We start from the raw sequence: 20,369 nt of genomic DNA, 5'->3' as shown, positions 1-20,369 counted from the left end.
TTTTGAATAGAGTGCTTTAAATAGCAATAGTAATAATAATAATAATAACAATAATAATAATAATAATAATTAATATTGGGTTACATGTACACCGTGTGCCTGATATAATAATGTATTATTAACAAAGTGTACAGAATTAAAAACTCAATCATCACGATCTGCTATCATCATTGTTTTCAATCTTGATTGTTGCCTAAAGTACCAAAAAGTTTATAAGTTAACAAGATTCCAGAGCAAAAAATAGCAAAGAAATAATTCTCTATTTTAAATTACCCTGATGCATTTTTAATAAATATTAATGTCCTTGTGCTATGTAAGAAGTTTGAGCTGATTCTGAGTTTAAATGTTTGAGTTATGGCCATTTAAAAATGGGCCATTTTCTGAAAAATACCCAAGGCTATAGGCCATAGTTTTTTCTGAAAATGGCTCCAAAATCACCCTCAATTTTTATTACATTTTCTGATACATATTGATGTCCTTATGCTGTGTAGAAAGTTTGAGCTGATTCCGACTTAAATTTTTCAAGTTACGGCCATTTTAAGAAAACGTCAAAAATCTGAAAAATACCCAAGGCTATAGTCCATGGTTTTTCCTGAAAAATGGCTCCGAAATCACCCCCCAATTTTTATTACATTTTCTGATACATATTGATGTCCTTATGCTGTGTAGAAAGTTTGAGCTGATTCCGACTTAAATTTTTCAAGTTACGGCCATTTTAAGAAAACATCAAAAATCTGAAAAATACCCAAGGCTATAGTCCATGGTTTTTTCCGAAAAATGGCTCCGAAATCACCCCCCAATTTTTATTACATTTTCTGATACATATTGATGTCCTTATGCTATGTAGAGAGTTTGAGCTGATTCCGACTTAAATTTTTCAAGTTACGGCCATTTTAAGAAAACGTCAAAAATCTGAAAAATACCCAAGGCTATAGTCCATGGTTTTTCCCGAAAAATGGCTCCGAAATCACCCTCAATTTTTATTACATTTTCTGATACATATTGATGTCCTTATGCTGTGTAGAAAGTTTGAGCTGATTCCGACTTAAATTTTTCAAGTTACGGCCATTTTAAGAAAACGTCAAAAATCTGAAAAATACCCGAGGCTATAGTCCATGGTTTTTCCCGAAAAATGGGTCCAAAATCACCCCAAACTTTTATTAAATTTTCTAATACATAGTGATGTCCTTATACTGTATAGAAAGTTTGAGGTGATGATTCTGAATTAAATTTTTCGACTTACAGCCATTTCTTTCAAAATGGGCCAAAGCAAAGGATAGCCCATGATTTAAAATTCCCAGTACTATGCATGTACTATACATGTAGTACAGACACAGGATACTACTGTATTTCACACTAGGAGAAAATTCTCCGATTTTATTATATCTTCTAAGCCCACTGCACACATGTGTTCATTTTCTGTCCTTAATCCTTACCTTTCTCTTATTCTCTTACACCTCGGGCACTCTCTGCTCTGGGAGCAACAGTCTTTATGAAAACAACAGCTGCAAGCTATAGGAATGAAATTTAAATGATTCACACACACAAAAACACACACATTACATTGACAATATGTCCAATACAAACACACATGTACAGTAGATTCTGGTATAATGGGACACTGCCTGCAATTTCAATGACTTATTTTTAATATTTGAAAAATCTCAAGTGCCCCATATCTGATACATCTACTCTCCATGTTCAATATAACGGTACATAAAAGCTTACCTGGACACGAGCTGACTCTCTTCAATTCAAAAGGATAAAGAATGTCTTCCTCATTTTGACAGTACTCACAAACAAACCCTTTACCCTTACAAAGCTAGTGAGAGAGAAAGAGAGAAGAAAAAAAACAGATAAGTACAATAATAATAATTATAATTCATTTAGTTTACTGGACAAGACTTTATGTGCTTCTCAGTTTCTGTTGCTAAAAACTTCAACTGCTTTGACAACTGACCACTTTTGACCTATAGAATAGATACACATACAATGTATGACATATCAATGATAATGTGCTTTATGTACATACGTTAACAAAGTCTTCCATAGAGTAGATGTGAACATCGCTGCCGACAAGGTGACCAAACTGAGTGAATCTCTCGCACAGACTACAAACAACAAGTCAATAACAAAATGTACAAACAATAAAAAGAGGATGTGACATGGGAAGAGATTATAGGATGCTGGCATTCACACACAAGCAAAATGCAAGAGATATAAAGAGAAGAGAGGGAGCAGTGGTAGATATGTCTCTTCCAACTTACTTTGCTGTCTCTCTGCAAGAGAATATGTATCTTCTCATGAATGATATTTGTTCTCTTAAATCCTAAAAAACAACATCATCCCAGAACCATCAGTGCCTCTCTTACTTTAACTTTCTTCAATTCGTATATTCTATAATACAACCGGGAAATGTCAAGATTAAAGTGCGGCTCTTTCTCAAACTCTGCGAGCGTATCACGTGCAAAATTTGACACGGGATACCTAAGAAATTTGAATAGATACTCTTAAAATTTTGACTTCTCTTCCTCTCCCTACTTTTTAAAGTTCCATTTTGACATGATGTAAGCCGGTATGTAACTGAGTGAGTTCTGATGACAAGTCGTGCAGAAATATTTGCCAATGTAATAACAGAACCTTAATAGCTTAGTATGACCTTGAGAGAAAGAGAGAGGAAACGAGAATATAAAAAAAGACAAAAAGAAAGGAATAGTCAACAAAGTAATACACGAGTGAAAACACATACTGATGTCAATTTTGACTCCACAGCCAGCACAGCGATAATTCTGGTCTTTCAATGCAATTGACACATCCCTAATGAAGTACATAAGTACATGTACATGTATCAGTATAACATAATAGCCTAATGGTTGTGAGTGATGTACTTTGGTGGTGAGTACATAGTATGAATGATGGTCTTTCTTGGTGGAGCCCAATCCATTTCACCTCTTATGGTAGTAGAATTCTGAAAACATGGAAGGAGGAGGAGAGAAAATTGTATAAAATTGCAATAATAATAATAATAATAATAATAATAATAATAATAATAATAATAATAATAATAATAAGGATAATAATAATGATAATAAATGTAACTCACAGCAACTGAATGATGCAACTGCTCTTCTCTCTTTATTGATGCAATAAAATCAGATGGGAGTTGCACAATCTAAATAAAATAAATAAATAAATAAATAATGTTAATAATAACAACTCCCCTGACCTGTTCTGGTACTCTAAATTCGACAGACGAGGCCCCACCCAACACTCTTGATATATACTGTAACAGTCCGTGGGCGGTGCTCTCTGCAGTGTTAGTCATCATCTGAGAGTCGACCAGTCGCAATAAACTGACGTCACGTGACGGAACGGGAGAAGGAGGAGTGGGTGAAGAGGGCACTAATTAGAAAAAAAAGATATGTTAATACGGACCCCAAATTGATGTAGTAAAAGATGAGGAGTAATTTTTATTTTGATGCAAAAAGTAAAAGGAAGTCTAGTCTGTCGTTAGCGAGAAGTCAGGTGACAATCACACCTGGTCACGTGAGAATCACAAGACTAGTTATTACCTGTTGGACTTGTGGGCGTGTCTGTCCGAGACAGGTACGGGAAGGAGGTGGTTCTGTACGGAAATGGAGAGGGAGGAGGATTAGGATGAGACGGAGTTGATGGAGCAGACGCGAGGTCAACAGAATCGCGATCAGGAGAAGCAACAAGTGCCAAATGTTCGTCATAAGCCTGCTCACGTAATAAGGACTTGTACTAACAGTTAGGGAAGGAAAGGAAGGGGTTATAGATACAGTATTATTATTATAACATTATTATTATTATTATTATTATTATTATTATTATAAAAATAGAATAAAATCGCATTGATGATCTTACTTCCTCTATAACAGAAATGAGTGCCTCACTAAGTACAAAGTGATAGTTCTCTTTGCTCAGCTCATCCTGTAGCTGGAAGGTGTCCTTCATAGACTCAAAGAATCCATTACTACTACCACTGCTGCCACTAATACTGCTACCCTCTATAATAACAACAACAGACCGTCACATCACATGATTAGTACAAGCAATACAAATAAAGAGAAAGAGTGAGAGCTAGTATGAATACACTTATGACTTATCAGTGACATAATAACTGCATCTGTACTCAAAAGAGAAGAGAAAGGTCACAGAGATGCTATCTCTCACCCACTGTGTATAGACAAGTCATTTACAATAAGAAAGCCTACTCTTAGTCCATATTTGGACATCAACAAACTATAGCTGTCTGGTTCGTATATACTTCCATTAAAGGGATAAGGTGAGCTGGTTCGCTAGGAATCAGCTGCTGTGTGCATAGAGCATTATTGTAGGCTTCCCTTCTTCCCTCCCATTTCACATGAAATTGAAATCTGAACTCTATTCCTTTGTCTAAACTCTCTTATCATTGCCATTAAGCCGCCATTATTTTAATATCAGCTGATAACGTAATATTAACACATGCCCACAGGTTAACTTTTGCATGTACATGTACATGTACATGTAAGAAATGGCCCCTGCAAAATAACAAAATGCCAACATTATTATCTTTTGATAATAATAATTATAATAATAGATGAAGGAGGAAGGGGAGTGGAATGAAACCACATCAGACAAAAACAAGTGACATGTTGAGGGATTCTCAAATAAACAAAGCGTAAAGGAAGGACTTCTTCCAAAATGTGTATAAGGAATGATAACACGATGTAGTTGAACATATATGTGTATTACTATCAACATTATGTATACAAAATTTCATTTATTATTATCATTACTATTAACTCTATGTACACATACATTACCTCTAGTGAACAGGCTCTGAGATCTTCCTCTCTCAGCTCCAGCTGGTTTATTCACTACGACTCTATTATTAGCATTGGAACTGTAAGACTCGGCCCTACCGCCAGGCCTCACTGTACTGGCCATTCTCTTCATATCTGTAGAATAGCTTCTCTTAATACCGGGTCTCTGTACAGTTTGAATAACAGTTTCGTCATCCGGAGCATAAAAATTATTCGATTCTTCTAATGAAAGACGAGGGAAGGAAGGAGAGGGAAGTGTATCAGACTGCTCGCTGCTAGTGTTACTGGTCCCTCTCTCTTTTCTCTTGGTTTCTTCGTCGTCTTCATCTGATCCATCCTCCTCCTTGACTAGCTCTAGTTCTGAGTCTCGGACGCTAAACAAGCTACTGGGTACTCCGCTGTTAGGACCTGTTCTACGAGAAGAGGAGGAAGAGGTGGAACCTATGCTATCCGATCTATTGCAAACTAAAGCAGCTGTCGCCAAGTCGTCGTAGCCACTGTCAGGTGACCCTACTGCTTCAGGTAGTGAGGCAGCGGCTGATAGCTGCATGACTTGGAAGACATTAAGGACTCCGTCGTCACCTGTGGTCCGTGAGGTCAGAGTGGGAGAGTGGTTACTGGGTCTTGAACTAGCCGTGGGATTGGTAGAGGAGTGAGTAGGAGAAGGAAGAAGGGGAGGAGGAGGGAGAGGATGATAACACTCCGTGTTTAAGGGAGGATGGACGTTAGGAGGAGGAGGAGGAGAGAGAGAGCGAGGGCCCGAGTGCGACGAGAGTAGTATCCCTTTCTGTCTTAAAGTCTTATCTCGTTGATTAGCTTTGGGTTTCCTCAGAGTAACGCCATTAGAGGACTCTCTCTGTACTTGCAGAAGAGTCTCTTTGGCAGCACTGGAGCCATTAGGTGGGGGACTAGAATATGAAGAACTACTCGTGGGCAACTGATGGTTAGAGCCAGAAGAGTGATCAGCTGAAGAAAGGGAAACAGAGGCTCTCTCTAACCGCCCAAACTGTGGTGGTGGAGGAGGAAGAGCAGACGGCTTGGCCGCCATTTATTTGCCTTTAAAGACAAAGGAATTTAGTACCTAAAACTATAAACTTTGTTGACGAATGACAGCCACCTCGACTGAGAGGGTAAATAAGAGGCAGGGAAAGAATAGGAGGCAGAGGCGTGCACCAGCAAAGCAAAGACCGTCTCCTTTAGTTTGCTTTTTGTCTCATGATAGAGCAGTACAGTATGGTATAAATGATCTTGTGAGACGCACAATTAAGAAAGGCGTGGCCTAATACAAACCACGCCTTCTTGTGAAGAATCACACTGGGTGTAGCTGAACACCTCATGGCTGCAAACAACAAGCCTTCTTCTCCTTTACGAGACAAAGTGCTGCAAGCTATAAAGGACCAGAATGGTCTCCTGTTTGCTCTCCCTGCCCTTGTTGGTCGTAATATCTATGCAGGTCGTGGGGTCATAGCTCAAAATACCGATTTCTCTCCATCTCTAGTAGATGCTAGAGGCTACGTCCCTGTGGAATGGTGGATCATGTCTAAAACAGTTGCAAAAAACGCTGTACCACTTGAAAACGAAGGAATAACATCAATACTAGTTGCTGGAGAGCCACACCCACTACCCTCCATCCTAAAAGTAGCTTCTGAAGAGCTTATGGGCCCCTATGAATATGCTTGGCCTCTCACTAAAGTACTTGACATTGGAGGCCCTCCTCAAGTACCTAAATACAGCTGTCAGGGAGGTGAGGCTGAGCCTGAAGTACCTCCAATACCGTGCCATGTGCATGCAGGTGAAGTCTGCAATGGTGCTTGCATTGGTCCTGGTAAAACTGAATCTTATTTCTTCCCTCCTCTCGATGTCCCACCATACAATCTCTCACTGGGTACCATTAAAACCCGGCTGGGTCTCAAACCAGGGACAACGAAGGAACAAGTCTTGGAAGCCCTGCGTGCTTTCGGTCGCCACGATGACATGTACTCCCTCCTCAATGTGTACCACATCAACCCATGGGAGACTTGGTTCATAGAAGAAAAGATAGTGCATGCTCCCGGCCCGTGGACAACCTTTGAAATCCAGCGACCTCAAGATGACTACAATCTGTTGGCATGGCAGCTGGGGAGAGTGCTACCTGAGAAGGACGTTGCACCAAATAAGTGCGACCATCAGTTGAAAGGATTAACGGATGAAGAGGATCTATTCAATAACACCATCAATCTTCCTGATAATACGGACCCGGAGTTCAAGGAAAAGTATTGCAGGAAGTGTGAGACACTTGCTGAAGGTCCCTGGGGCCGACAAATCCGTCTTTTCTACCATTTGTTTTATGGAGAGGGTTTCATCATAAAACCAGGCGCTACGTTTAAACGTGAGGGAGATCAGCGACCATACGCTGGTATTGTATGGACCGGAGAGGGAACCATTAATGGGCTCAGTGTTGGAGTTGATAACAAAGAACGAAGAGAATTCCTGATCACTCCTAAATCAAATATTGAGATCATCAACACTAGTACTCAGCTAGATCTCATGATATTTACTGTTTTCCCTATGAACCTTTAGAAGTGTCATGTACTAATGCATATACACTGCATTGATTGATTGATTTTTGTTGGCATGTTAAACGTTGCTACATTTTCTTTTATATAAATTTGATAATTATAATAATAAGTGAATGGCTTGCATACATGCTGCACTAAGAAGGTGATGTGGTTTAAAACAATAAAATTATGAGCTATCCTGTCTTTGCTTGATTTTATTTCTCAGCATCTATAAAAAATAAGTTTGTCATTGTTGTACAGTCTCTCTCTCTCTCTCACCTGACAAAAGAGCTTTGCTTTCTCTCTATTCTCCTTTTGTCTCTGGTCATCTCTGTTCTTCTCTTGAGCTTCCCTGGAAGATACTTTACTGGGCATAGCAGGCCAAGATGAACCTGAAAGAATAAAATGTTAATTTATGACACATAAAGTAAGAGTATATGTACCCTTGTGAATAGAAGGTGGAGTGTGTTTGATGGCATTCTCCCTCTCTTCTTGCAGGACAGGGCTAGAAAATGTCACCAGTTTTGCAGACTTTGATTTTTTAGTTTGATTCACTCTCTCCTTAGATTTCTTTCCTATATCACTGACTCTGGTCTGTGACTGCTTAATGAAGGACTGTTTTCTGCTCTTAAATGCCTCTTGGAGTGATAAAGAAGAAGACAGAGATGGAGAAGGAGGAGAGTGAATGAGTACATTAGTTTGAACTGAAGTGGACCTCAATAATGGAGTAGTATTAACAGAAGAACCAGCTCTATCTTGAACAGGCAAGGGAGATTCCTCTGGACTATCAGCCCTTGAGTCTTGAAGACTGACAAGTAAAGACTGAATAAACTCGTTGCGTTCTTGTCTGTCACCCTCAGATGCTACTGGTGTAGAACTATTAGCAGAAGCTATCACTGGAGGAGTGTGAGGTGACAGTGTTAATGATAAATCAGGTGAAGTACGAACATGTGGTGAGTGTGTTACATTTGAGCCAGGAACAGTTCCAGATCCTCCTATCATTAGTGATAGATTATGTTGAGTAGTGGGTGAAGTTGAGTGTGTAGCTACTGGTACAGTGGTGATATTTTCTGGTACAGTGGAATGAACTACTGAGTGAGACTGCATCTCTGAATATAATAATGGTGGTTCAAAAGGTTCTGTACTTGATCGCTTTATATCAGGAGATATGGTTCTATCATCAGTTTCTCTGATATCTGCTTGTAATAAAGAAGGAGGTGGAATTGTGATAGAAGAAGTAAGTGTTTGATTAGTAGGATATTGAGTATATACTACTGGTGGAGGGTATGTAGCTAAAGGAGTGTACATCATTGCTGGTGTTGGCTGGGAGCTATGCTGCTGCTGGTAGGCAGCAGTGGGATAATAATAAATGGGATAATATGCTGCTGGTTGTTGTAAAGGAGCCTCATTAATACTGTTATCCTCTTCTTCTTCTGTTTCTTCAATAGTTTCAATGGTGAGTTCAGGAGGAGAGGAGGAAGGAGAAGGAGAGGAAGAAGAAGTAGAAGTCGCCTTATCAATGTCCCTGCTAGTAGCAGGTGAAGTAGCTGTTGTATTATGAGCACTACTATCAAGTGGACCTTGATGACTATAAAGAAATAATGTTAATACACACATGAATGTATCTATACCTGCTAGATAGTGCCGAAATAGAGAGAGATTGGCTAGTCTTCTCCTCTCCTCTTGCTTCACTTACTGAAGATACATCATTACTAGGAGAAGACTCATCAAGGCTCCTCTTGTACCAGGCATCCTGCTGGGTCCTGATCAAACCAACCAGTTTTGATATATTAGTAGCTACAAAAAAGAAAGGCACAAGCAATAAAAGTAAATATGCATACTGATACACATACATTGTGAAGTTGAGCTAGTAGTGGTAGTATCCTTGGGTGGACGTATAGTTGAAATGGTTAAAGAAGGACCTTCTTCTTCTTCATCTTCATTGTTAGGATCTCTACCTTTACTATTACCCTCTTTCTCTCTTGGCTCAGTGATGCTCATTGATTGGAAGGTTGAAGGAGTTAGTGATTGTATGGTCAGATCCAATGGATCCTTCTTAGTAGCAATAGGAGGAGGAGGAGGAGGAGGAGTACAGTGAGTGGTGCTCATGTTATCAGACTTCACTGGAGAAGGTGAACAAGAGTCTCTTCCTGGCAATGTAATCTCTGTTGCTCCTCCTGCTGTTCTTCCTCCTCCTTTTCTTTCTATTTCTACACTCTTCATCACTATATATAATACAATAAATGATAATATGTATAATAATTAATGTAGCATACTTGAAGTTTGTCTTGTCTTTGTTAGAAGTTTCTCAAACTCATGCTCCAGTTCATATTGTCGCATTTCTCGCTCTTCAATTCGTTGCTGGACTGGCTGAAACAGGTTCGTCTGACAAAGAAAACAAGTCAACCCTCATCCAATCTTACCTCCTTCTATAGCACTCTCTCTCTTCTCTAACTAACCGGAAGGTGTTGTAATATCTCTTGCCTGTGAGTCCTGTCTTCCCTAGCTAATAAGCTAAGATCCTTCAGCAATGCTGTCTTGTCCTGTGCCCAGAATCACATTTTAACATTCCATAAACTATAATATCAATTTACTTTCTCCAGTTTAACTTGAGCAAGTGCATGTTTGTGTCTCAGTTGAGCTTTCACTTGCTGCTCATCTCTCATAACTGTCTGTTGCTAAAAATATAAAAATGCATTATTACATTGTCAAATTTTAGGGTAACTTCAAAAATTCGTAAAAAATTAAAATGTCATCGAAATCAGCTCAAACTTTCTACACAACATAAGAACGTGTACATGTATCAGAAAAAATTATAAAAATGGAAAAATCTCTCCCAGCCATTTTTGGTGAAATTTGGCCAAAGTCCCTGTACTATAGTACAGGGACTTTGACTCGATTTTGGAGCAACTTTAAATATTCATAAAAAATCCAAATTTGATTGGAATGAGCTCAAACTTTCTACACAATATAAAAACATGTATATGTATCAGGAAAAATTATTAAAATGGAGATATCTTTCTTAGCCATTTTTGGTGAAATTTGGCTGAAGACTCTGTACTATAGTACAGGGTCTTTACTCAAATTTTTTGAGCAACTTAAAAAATTCAGCACATCTCAATGAAAGACATCTTGCTCCAATAATAGTAATAATAATAATAATAATAATAATAATAATAATAATAATAATAATTATTATTATTATTATTATTATTATTATTATTATTATATGCACATGTCCTTACTCTCTGATGTTCTTCTTCCTCCATTAGTGCTTGTTCTGCTGCTTGAATAGCATTAATCTGTACACATGAATACAAAATGGAGTACAATACAATTTCAAAATACATTTACATACTTCATATGGAGTAGCCGTGGCTTCCCGATGGACCAGATTATCAGGAAGGTGAAAGTAGGTTGATGCAAATCCTTCTACGCCTTGAACCCTCCTTGTACTAAAATTAGAAGAAGGGTTAGCCTCGAGATCCTAAAAATAGGAACATAATACATGTATCTCTTATCAATGCTCTGCAAAATTATAAAAATAATTACCATTATGAGCAGCGATGGCGTTTTGAGTTTTCTCGTACTCATCAGTTTCGCTCTCTCCTTTTCTGTAGCAAGGGCTTGATTACGAGTTAAAACTGAATTGTCTTTTTCTGCCCTTTTCATCAACTGGCTATCTATTAACTACAATATAGTAGAAATACTTTGTTACTCTTTAGTTTCTTAAATAGTCATCTTCCCTTACCTCTTGCATTGCTAACGCTTGTCTTTTCTTAGCAAGAGCTCTACAATTAAATAAATCAAGAGTGATTGTCCCAATCTACCGTACCTTTGTTGAGAAGAGAGAAGCAAACGAAGCTCTTGGAGTCTACGTTCTTCCTAGATACAAGTACAACGTGACTCGGACTATTCTTATCTCTTACCTGTTCAATATTCTGAGCATCACGTTGAGCCTGTCCTACTTGTTGTCTTCGGGCAGTTAAAGTTTCTTCTAATTGACGTAATTTTTCTTCGTGCTCTCTCACTAAATTATCCTAAACAATATTAATGTCTTGTCTCAATTCTAAATTGATACACAGTTGTGGTAATAGTAGCAGGTGGTGGGAATGCCGCAATTGATGATTAAAAATACTTTAATGTGTTGCTCCAATATCTTTCTTTCCTCTTCTTTCTTCAAACGTACATTGTTTCTCATTTGACGGGCAAACTCTTTCTCTTGCTCTCTAACCTTCAAGGCAAACACAAAATGTTACACGTACATTGGTACATATATTAGATTGCTGTCTAACTTGAAGTAATCTTATTTTTCTTCTCTCTCTCATTTCTTTCTGTAGCAAAGCTTTCTATTTTAAGGATCAAAAATAGATTAGATTATTTTCTGTAGTCATTACCTGCTCACTAGGACTTAGTTTAAAACGACCACTGCCAGACATGGTTTGATGATGATGATGATGACTTGATTCAGATTCACTTCATGTTCTGAGATTGTTCTCAGTTTTCCCGCCCATTTTTAGTTTATTAATTAAACTTAATAATAATAATTTATTAATAACTAATAATTAAATACTTTATGACACAAACAGACATGTAGGTGTAAATAATAACTACAAATAGATAGATTAAGATAATTGGCCTAGGCAAAACAAAAATTTTGTAATTGCACACAAAAATTTAATTATAACAACTCAATAGTTGACAATCGCCTAGCAATATTCAAGTATTAAACACTGCGAAATAAGGGCAACACTTCTTCATGGATTGCCAAGTGCAGGGATACATGGCCTTGGCAGGTTTTTTCCAGTCATTTCAATGGTCTTGCAAGTTAGCAACAGCAGCTTCTCTTTACATGACAAAGGTGCAATTACTACATGTGTGTGGGTGTGCCATGGTGCGGAGTGACAAAAGCAAAAATCAATCCAAATTAGTATTAAAAATAAAGCTCTCACCATTTTTAATAGTAACAGTGGCAACGTTGGCCATACCAACATAATATGCATGAACATTAACAGGTGATGTGATAATTGTTAATCTAAAACTCTCATCAGTTTCACTATCATCATTAAAGGGTATAAATATATTAGTGCAAGCTGTTAGTTGACCACTCATAGAATCTATAACTATCTGATCACTGGCAATGAAGTCTACCCCACGAACTATAGAAATGGAAAAATTAAACTAGATTTATCTATAAATGCACATGCATGCCTGCACTTATTTCTTCAACTTGAATATAAACCAAGTTTTGGACTGATATGTGACTACCATCCTTCACAACACAAATTTCTGCTGACTCTCCCTCATTGACTGTTATTGATGAAGACTGAAATGTATAAGTAGCTGCATTTGCAGCTAAAAGTAGAAAGAGAGAAATAGATATCAATCTAAATAGTAATATTAGGCTTGCTAACCAATGAGTTGAAAGAGCTGCAAAAGTACAATCAAATACAGCAACATAATTTTCTATCAGCAGCAAAATATCCAAATAACAGCTACACTGAGTGAGAGATGAAATGACCATCTCTTTATTTATAGATAAAGGAAATGAGCAGTTAATAAGTTGTTAGTACTATGTTCAGCTATGACCTGCCCCTTTTTGCACATATGTAATGATTCTTCTGATGTATCCCATTCTTCACACATACAGTATGTGAAGAAATTATAAACACACTCCCAGATTGCCATCTACTGTTTTAAAATGTTTTTTTTTCATATTCTGAGTGATAGGGCTGCCTGTAAATAAAATACATGCACTACAATTATGATCTCATAAAGCAGTTTGAATGTCTATGAAGATTTAGATTGGTATAAAATGTCACAGGAAGGCTTGTGTTTTTTCCAATTCTTCACCTGGCATTCTCTAATAAGAGAGAGAAAAGAAGAGAGAACCGATTGCTTCCAAAACTCTCTCTCCTTACCTAGAACAATACCATTCACTACAGCATCTTGAGCATCTCTTAGTAGCTTCACTGCCACAGAGTGCACACTTTGGTGGGCCATCAATCAATGTATCTAATACACCACTGCTATACTGATCCACCCACCTTAAAGACAAAACAATAAAATACTTGTTCCTCCTTCCAGTCCTTTCCTTACCTTGTAGCCTGTGTCTTTAATATCTCAGGGTCTGGCTCTAATAAGATCTTGCTTTGTTTACGAGCGAATTCGTTCCATTTCCCTTCCCCTTCTTTCATAATTCCATCATACAAAACAGGAGCCTGTGTATGTATGTGTGTACTAACTGAATGGGTGGACTCTGATAAAGGTTTTACTTGCTCAAGGATGAGTCCGGTATTGGCGGGAGGTGGCTCCATCAGTGACAGCTGCTGAAGGTAATGCTGGAGTGTGGCTAATGGAGGGATTTGCTCTATAACAGGATCAGTTAGATAGCCTCTCAACTAAGAGATAAATAAGTAAAACTAAGAAGATACTAATTATGAAAGTGCACCTTTAGTATATGTTCTTTCTTAAAAGGCGTGTATTCATATTTGTTTTGACTATGCTCCCCAAGCAATAGCTGATACAGTGTCAGCCATACCTAGCAAGTGACAAACTCTCTTCCTTTTCTTCTTCATTAATTACTCACTTGTCCTTCCACTTTTACAAGTTTCAGGTTACAACTTTGCTCAATTTCCTGCCACTTCCCGTCTTCATATTTTAAAGTCTTACCTAAATAGAAGATGGAGATTTTCTTTCTCTCTCTCAGTCTCATGAATACCTTTGCTGCTGTTTTTAGTCCAAGGAGATATTTGAATAAGATCCACCAACATGCAAGGAAAATCTGAAATTGTTAATGACACATAAATTAAATGATATAAAATTAGTCACTTGCCATGAGTATTTAGCAATCTGGTTGCAACACTTAGTGGGAAACTAGAAAAAGAGAGAGAGTCAAGAAGGGAAAGTGAGTTCACATGTGTACTTCTTCAAATGTCCAGTGATATAATGTACAATTGAGATGCACTTCATTTGTACATTAAATTCGATAGTCTCCTTCTGCCTTACTAATTCCTATACAAGAAGAAAGAGTAGCAGGTGTCAATCATCAGAAGCATACCTCCTTTATAGAGGTATCAGATTTCTGTGCTTCATCATCATTGGATCTATGTTCTTTACACGAAGCAATCAGTTGAGATATCTTTCTATAAGGGATGGCACATCTGAGACTAATACCTTCACTACTTATACCTTCACCAACCTGTAGCAGTAATCAAGAAGATCTAATACACTTTCATCCAAGCATTCAACAACTTCCTAAAAAAATAGAATGAGTACATAAAATAGGTCATATACTTGATAAAAGATTACAACTTCCAACAGACAAATGAGGACAGTTTCATGATAAAGCTATACAAAGGTTACAAAATGAAAATTTTTTATAATTAAAGAGAGAGTGTGACATACCACAAGATATGTAGGAAAACTGGTGGTAGGTGATGGCGAGTATTTAAACAGAAGAGGAAAAACACGTCTTTTCCACACGTCAATAACCAATAGCTCATGAATTAGCAAGTTTAACTAATTGAAAAATTCCATGATTAAATTAATCAAGTGTGTGGGTGGTTCAAGGCATGTTACACCCTCACTTTGTTGTATGAAATGAGATAATCTTTAATGAACTCGTCACTGTTTTTTGAAACATTTAGTACAGCTTGCATTGATAGTTTCTCTAGTCTTTCTCTCTGCAATGACCACCTATAATAAGTTAGCAGTGCTTTCAATAATACAAATATATTTATGAAATCCACACTTCTCTGAGCCAATAGACGCCAGATTCATCTGTTTCAGCTCTCCAATAAACGCTTCTGCTTCACTGGAGAACAAAACTTGACCTCTAAAATCAAGAATAAATCAGAAAAGAATTTTTAAAAAGCTTACCCGCCATCCGCCATCTTTCTATGATTGTAGGTGTGCTTTAATGGGCGGGGTCACACCTGTATTTTCCAATTAATGCGCATACAAAGATAAGATGTTAGCTGTGCAAAGGTCAACTCGTTTCCTTGTTTCCAGTGGACTTCCAGCCTGGAGGAGGTGGGTAATAAATCTCACTGTATCTTTATGCTCTCCTCCATCTCTTTAGCTTTCACCAGCGCTCAAATGAGGTGCTGATAGCGAGTGCAGTGAGGACTCCTGTTGGTAGCTTTAGAGGCAAACTCTCTTCCCTCCCTGCAACCAGACTGGGATCCATTGCCATACAAGAGGCAATCAATAGAGCTGGAATAACACCTGAAGATGTGAGGAATAGATAGATAGACATTGAATTACATTCATTTCATTTTAATACAATGTATTTCATCCATTCACTCCATTCATTGAATAGATTATTTGTATTGAAAGTATTGCTTTATTGAATGCTTCTTTTTAGGTCCAAGAGGTCTATATGGGCTCTGTACTCACAGCAGGGCAGGGCCAGGCTCCAGCTCGTCAGGCCACACTGGGGGCTGGGCTCCCAATCTCAACTCCATGCACAACAGTGAACAAGGTATGCGCCTCCGGAACTAAGTCAATAATGATGGCAGCCCAAGCACTCGCCTGTGGCAGCCAGGACTGCATGATAGCAGGTGGAATGGAGTCTATGAGTAACGTCCCGTATTACGTACCAAAGGGACGACCTGGTTTTGGATACGGGCACCAAACGGTTGAGGACGGGATCATAAAGGACGGACTATGGGACGTTTATAATCAGTTTCACATGGGAATGTGTGCCGAAGACACTGCAGAGAAGTATGAGATTGGTAGACTCGAGCAGGATGAGTATGCCATGAGGTCGTACAGACTAGCAGCCCAAGCCTCCGAGACCGGACTGCTAGCAAAGGAGATAGTGCCTGTCTCGATACCTCAGAAGAAAGGAAAACCTGATCTGGTTGTTGAGCATGACGAAGAGTATCTTAAAGCCAACTTTGAGAAATTTCCAAGTCTTAATCCGGCCTTTAAGAAGGAGTCTGATGGCGGTACAGTGACAGCTGCTAATGCCTCGACACTTAATGATGGAGGAGGGGCCTGTGTACTTGTGTCAGAGTCATTTGCTTCCTCAAAAGGTATCCAGCCTCTTGCTAGGATCGTTGGGTTTGGAGACGCTGCCGTGTCTCCTATAGACTTTCCTACTGCACCAGCAGCTGCCATTCCTAAAGTCCTTGCGTCTTGTGGGCTCACTACAAATGATATCAGTCTATTTGAGATCAACGAGGCATTCTCTGTTGTCGTCCTAGCGAATATAAAGATACTTGATCTTGATCCTGATCGTGTTAACGTGCACGGAGGTGCTGTGTCGCTGGGTCATCCGATTGGAATGAGTGGTACACGAATTGTTGCACATCTCGTCCACAATCTACAGAAAGGAGAGAAAGGGATGGCGGCCATTTGTAATGGAGGAGGAGGAGCAGCGGCCATTGTTGTGGAAAAACTTTAATATTAAACTTACTTGTTGTGTATATTCATTGTAGCTCAATAGCAATTACTGTTTCACCTTTACTAGTAAAAATAATTATTACTTTAAACTGAAATCTAATACAATCTCCTAATTTTTGTGTTTAAAAAAATACTAAAGCCAAAAACTATAAATACTAATAACAACAATAATAATAATATTCACACAAAATTAATAGTTAAACTAGTTTCATTGCTAACTCCACACAGCACACAATGTCGAAGGTTCTATTTATAATGATACCTCACGAAAGGTATCTCGTCGAAGTCATCATTGGAAATGCTAATAACAATGACCATGCTGCGCTGAGATGGGGGCAGGTCTTTTTGAGATGCTTCCTTAGCAACCTCAGACACACTACATAAGATAAATGAAAGAAAAAGAGAGAAAAGAGAGTAGAGGAGGAGAGGGGAAAACAAAAGATGGAGGGAATGAAGAGGATATTGTCTCTCTATCTTACGCCATAGTCTTTCTCCTCTCCACTTTCTCCTTATTCATCATCACTGAGTACATGATAGCATTCTCAAAGTTGATCATGAAAATGTCAAACTTCTTTTCATTCTGTGAGGAAAAAAGCATAATATAAAATAGCTCTTTTTAATGTAATAATGCTCTTTTATCTTCTTTTATACCTCGAAGTAATTAATAAATTCTCCTAGTGTCATTTCAGATCCGTCGTCTTTCTTGCCTTGAATATCAAACCTATCCCACAGTGTCCATTCTATATCATAATACTAAAGAAATGTAATCAACGCTGTTTTCTGTTTTCCCTCTCTCTCACTTTCTTCTTTGGTGCTGGCATTGGTTCTGAGAATGCAAAGAAAGGGAGTGCCAGGTTAACAAATCCATTCTTGTATGTCTCAATCTTCTTATTGCCATTGGCCAACTAAAGGAGAAATCATTAAGTTGACTGTCTTATAACCATGTACTGTAGTGCATATGGAGAGATACACAATTTAGGAAAGAGGAAGCACGCAAGATATGATAATGATAAATGTACCTTATAAAGTTCCAAACAGACGAGACCAACAACCAGTGAAGTAGTTGTAGCAATGGCTGGAATAATTTTACCAGCAATACCCTTACTCTATGAGAGAGAGAGAGACAGGGTTAAGGTGTACTTCAGTATTAATACAATACCTTGTGATAATCGGCAGGTTCAATACTATAATTACCAGCTCTTAAATTAGAACAAGCAACAATGAAGTCCATGTGATAGTTAGTATCATCATCCTACAAGAATAAAAACAAACACATTATGAATGCAAATGTACATTGACTTTAAGCAACTTTAAAAATTCATAAAAAATCCAATTTTGATCGGAATGAGCTCAAATTTTCTACACAACATAGGAACATGTATATGCATTAGGAAAAATTATAAAAACAGAAATCTTACGTAGCCATTTTTGGCAAAATTTGGTCAAAGTCACTGTACTATAGTACAGGGACTTTGACCCAATTTTGGAGCAACTTTAAAAATTTGTAAAAAATTCAATTTTAATTGGAATGAGCTCAAACTTTCTACACGACATAAAAACATGTATATGTATCAGGAAAAATTATAAAAATAGAGAATTTCTTCTGAGCCATTTTTAGTGAAATTTGGCCCTGTGTACTATTATAATACACAGTTTTGGGCCAAATTTCTGAGCAACTTGATACCTTTTCAAAGTCCAGTGCAGTCATATTCAAATCTTTCAGTTTGTCAGGTGCAGGGAGAGACGCCTTTAATGTTTCCAATTCATTTTCATCAACAACAGCTGCTTCACGAGCCGCCTGAGCTTCGGCATCAGTGGTATGTATCACCACACCTGGAGGTTATAAAATAAACCAATTTTATAATAATATTTTTCGTTACCTGATTTAGGAACAAAGGGTGGAACTACAACAGCAGTGGCCATTCGTCTTATTTCTTCTTTATCCTTGATTGATTTGATATTGTAAGTCTCAGCATACAATATACTACCAGCAACAATGAACTGCAAATGGAGATCCTACACACACACACACACACACAGAGTTTAATGTACACATAATCACTAATAGAACTATTCATTACTTCTTTAGAATCGAATTCAATAGGAGATGGGCAGCGTTTAGGTCCCGACCAAAATGGCTGACCACTAGTGGTCTTGTGATCAGCAGGAAACACGTGTAACAATTGCGCTATTGTATTATAATAATACTCCTGGAATAATAGTCTGGCCCATTTAACACAGTCAGGAAATGTGGTCGGCCTTTTATCAACTGCAGCTGTCTTTAATGTACGAAGAGTCATTAACTAATGAGAGAGGGACAGTGAACGAGGGAGAGAGAGAGAGGGGGGAATAAGGTTTAAACTCACGGCCTGATTGCCAGAAGCAGCTTCTGCTGTCTCAATAAATTTAGGATCACTACAATATACAACAAATTATTATTATTATTGTAATGGAAGAATTCAAACCTCAGATATTGATCACAGACTTTGGCTGGTGCAACAAACAACTCTTCAAATTTATCTCTGGCCCACTGCAAGCAAAAAATTAAGTTATACAATACTAATAACAATACAAATAATATCATCAACCATCAAGAGCTATTGCACTACATTTGCAAAAGTGCATTACGCTTACCTGTAGTGTGTGTTCAATGGCATTAGGAAAGTTGTGTAGAGTACAAACGGGAATATCTTTCTCTGGAGGATCTTGCGATGATCCATAGCTCTCAGTTGTATTAGGCAGTACAACCTGAATGTTTCCTTTGGTACCAAGAGTGCCTGATTCTAGCAATGGCTTGCGATAATAGACACACCTTCCATCCATATACAGGCCTGTGTGAAATATTGTAATAATATTTTTTATTATTTTTTGAAGTGACTTACGAGCTTTTACGTTATCTAGTGCATTGCAGACTCCGTCCAAAGACTCAAAGAAATCATCATTATAAATATCTGAGAAATTATTATCATTATTATTATTACAATCATCTTCATTATTATTATTATTGTTATTACTGTAATGTAATACCTTCTGTTTCTGTTCCTACTCTGTTCTGTTGAGCCTCAATATTCAATAAAGGATTCATTCTTTTAACCGAGTTAGCAGCAACAACACTCTTTGGTTTCTGTAACAGAGAGAGAGAGAGAGAGAGAGGGAGAGAAGAGAATATAAGGAACAAACCAGAGGGTATGCATTACCTGAATGTCCCATGACCTGAATAAGAACTGCCTGTTAAGATTGCTCTTCTCAATATGATCCATATCTGTTACAAACACTTTACCATTTGGGCCAGCACCAATCCCAATCATAGCAAAGTTCTTTAACAACTCACAGCCAATAGCACCTGCTCCTACCTTTAGGAGTACAAATGAGAAGATAAAGAGATTACAAGTATGTTTATTTAGACGTACTATGAAATATTTCAACTGTTCCAGTTTCTTTTGATAGTCTGATCCAAATATAGCAATCTGTCCATCATACCTACTGCCCTGAGGAACAGCAGCTGCCTCTGGTAACTCATCCCCTCCTTCCTCTTCACTCAAACACTCGAGAGCATCAAAATAAAACCACTGGACAAGAGGAGAGAATTTAC

At 37.9% G+C, this 20,369-nt stretch overlaps 6 protein-coding genes across 6 annotated transcripts in view; 1 reads left to right on the top strand and 5 right to left on the bottom strand.

Annotated features, from left to right (window-relative positions):
- On the bottom strand, positions 1-6,079 carry LOC100637446 (run domain Beclin-1-interacting and cysteine-rich domain-containing protein-like). The gene is made up of 15 exons (XM_003383219.3): positions 4,830-6,079; positions 3,889-4,031; positions 3,573-3,765; positions 3,227-3,402; positions 3,104-3,172; positions 2,889-2,968; positions 2,750-2,817; positions 2,542-2,659; positions 2,373-2,487; positions 2,268-2,329; positions 2,033-2,111; positions 1,896-1,970; positions 1,729-1,822; positions 1,437-1,512; positions 1-193 (listed from the first exon to the last, which is right to left on the bottom strand). The coding sequence occupies exons 1-15, from the start codon at positions 5,875-5,877 to the stop codon at positions 145-147; spliced, it is 2,445 nt and encodes an 814-aa protein (XP_003383267.1). The 5' UTR covers positions 5,878-6,079; the 3' UTR covers positions 1-144.
- Positions 6,080-7,431: 1,352 nt separating this feature from the next.
- LOC105315390 (centrosomal protein of 295 kDa-like) lies at positions 7,432-11,878 on the bottom strand. The gene is made up of 17 exons (XM_011410023.2): positions 11,764-11,878; positions 11,662-11,715; positions 11,505-11,600; positions 11,296-11,406; positions 11,202-11,251; positions 11,118-11,157; positions 10,919-11,056; positions 10,725-10,853; positions 10,612-10,668; positions 9,961-10,044; positions 9,826-9,909; positions 9,643-9,751; positions 9,220-9,591; positions 8,998-9,163; positions 7,810-8,954; positions 7,646-7,758; positions 7,432-7,595 (listed from the first exon to the last, which is right to left on the bottom strand). The coding sequence occupies exons 1-17, from the start codon at positions 11,803-11,805 to the stop codon at positions 7,554-7,556; spliced, it is 2,832 nt and encodes a 943-aa protein (XP_011408325.1). The 5' UTR covers positions 11,806-11,878; the 3' UTR covers positions 7,432-7,553.
- A 16-nt stretch (positions 11,879-11,894) lies between these two features.
- LOC105314733 (uncharacterized) lies at positions 11,895-12,988 on the bottom strand. The gene is made up of 4 exons (XM_011409082.2): positions 12,781-12,988; positions 12,578-12,721; positions 12,319-12,525; positions 11,895-12,236 (listed from the first exon to the last, which is right to left on the bottom strand). The coding sequence occupies exons 1-4, from the start codon at positions 12,824-12,826 to the stop codon at positions 12,124-12,126; spliced, it is 510 nt and encodes a 169-aa protein (XP_011407384.1). The 5' UTR covers positions 12,827-12,988; the 3' UTR covers positions 11,895-12,123.
- Positions 12,989-13,055: 67 nt separating this feature from the next.
- On the bottom strand, positions 13,056-15,336 carry LOC100637320 (zinc finger MYND domain-containing protein 10-like). Its single transcript, XM_020002741.1, has 16 exons — positions 15,248-15,336; positions 15,120-15,203; positions 14,956-15,064; positions 14,774-14,887; positions 14,663-14,716; positions 14,568-14,623; positions 14,427-14,511; positions 14,292-14,380; positions 14,202-14,242; positions 14,088-14,150; positions 13,956-14,038; positions 13,818-13,907; positions 13,642-13,767; positions 13,466-13,587; positions 13,288-13,413; positions 13,056-13,229 (listed from the first exon to the last, which is right to left on the bottom strand). Exons 1-16 carry the CDS (start codon positions 15,259-15,261, stop codon positions 13,157-13,159), a joined length of 1,329 nt encoding a protein of 442 aa, XP_019858300.1. The 5' UTR covers positions 15,262-15,336; the 3' UTR covers positions 13,056-13,156.
- LOC100637195 (acetyl-CoA acetyltransferase, mitochondrial-like) lies at positions 15,294-16,890 on the top strand. Its single transcript, XM_003383217.3, has 3 exons — positions 15,294-15,400; positions 15,450-15,603; positions 15,735-16,890. The coding sequence occupies exons 1-3, from the start codon at positions 15,339-15,341 to the stop codon at positions 16,776-16,778; spliced, it is 1,260 nt and encodes a 419-aa protein (XP_003383265.1). The 5' UTR covers positions 15,294-15,338; the 3' UTR covers positions 16,779-16,890.
- LOC100637068 (ubiquitin-like modifier-activating enzyme 1) overlaps positions 16,860-20,369 on the bottom strand; it is a 5,291-nt gene continuing 1,781 nt past the window's right edge. The window contains 16 exon segments of the mRNA XM_020002728.1: positions 16,860-17,153; positions 17,257-17,357; positions 17,429-17,530; positions 17,578-17,682; positions 17,797-17,883; positions 17,937-18,029; positions 18,462-18,610; positions 18,658-18,793; positions 18,859-19,080; positions 19,144-19,192; positions 19,243-19,307; positions 19,412-19,608; positions 19,660-19,728; positions 19,805-19,901; positions 19,975-20,130; positions 20,188-20,369. The exon segment at positions 20,188-20,369 is cut by the window's right edge and continues 12 nt beyond it. Of these exon segments, the coding sequence (XP_019858287.1) occupies positions 17,024-17,153; positions 17,257-17,357; positions 17,429-17,530; positions 17,578-17,682; positions 17,797-17,883; positions 17,937-18,029; positions 18,462-18,610; positions 18,658-18,793; positions 18,859-19,080; positions 19,144-19,192; positions 19,243-19,307; positions 19,412-19,608; positions 19,660-19,728; positions 19,805-19,901; positions 19,975-20,130; positions 20,188-20,369 (1,940 nt within the window). The 3' untranslated portion in view covers positions 16,860-17,023.

Source organism: Amphimedon queenslandica, unplaced genomic scaffold (assembly GCF_000090795.2).
Source record: "Amphimedon queenslandica unplaced genomic scaffold, v1.1 AMPQUscaffold_13514, whole genome shotgun sequence".
NCBI classification, from domain to species: Eukaryota; Metazoa; Porifera; class Demospongiae; order Haplosclerida; family Niphatidae; genus Amphimedon; species Amphimedon queenslandica.
This window is presented reverse-complemented; position numbering and strand designations above follow the sequence as displayed.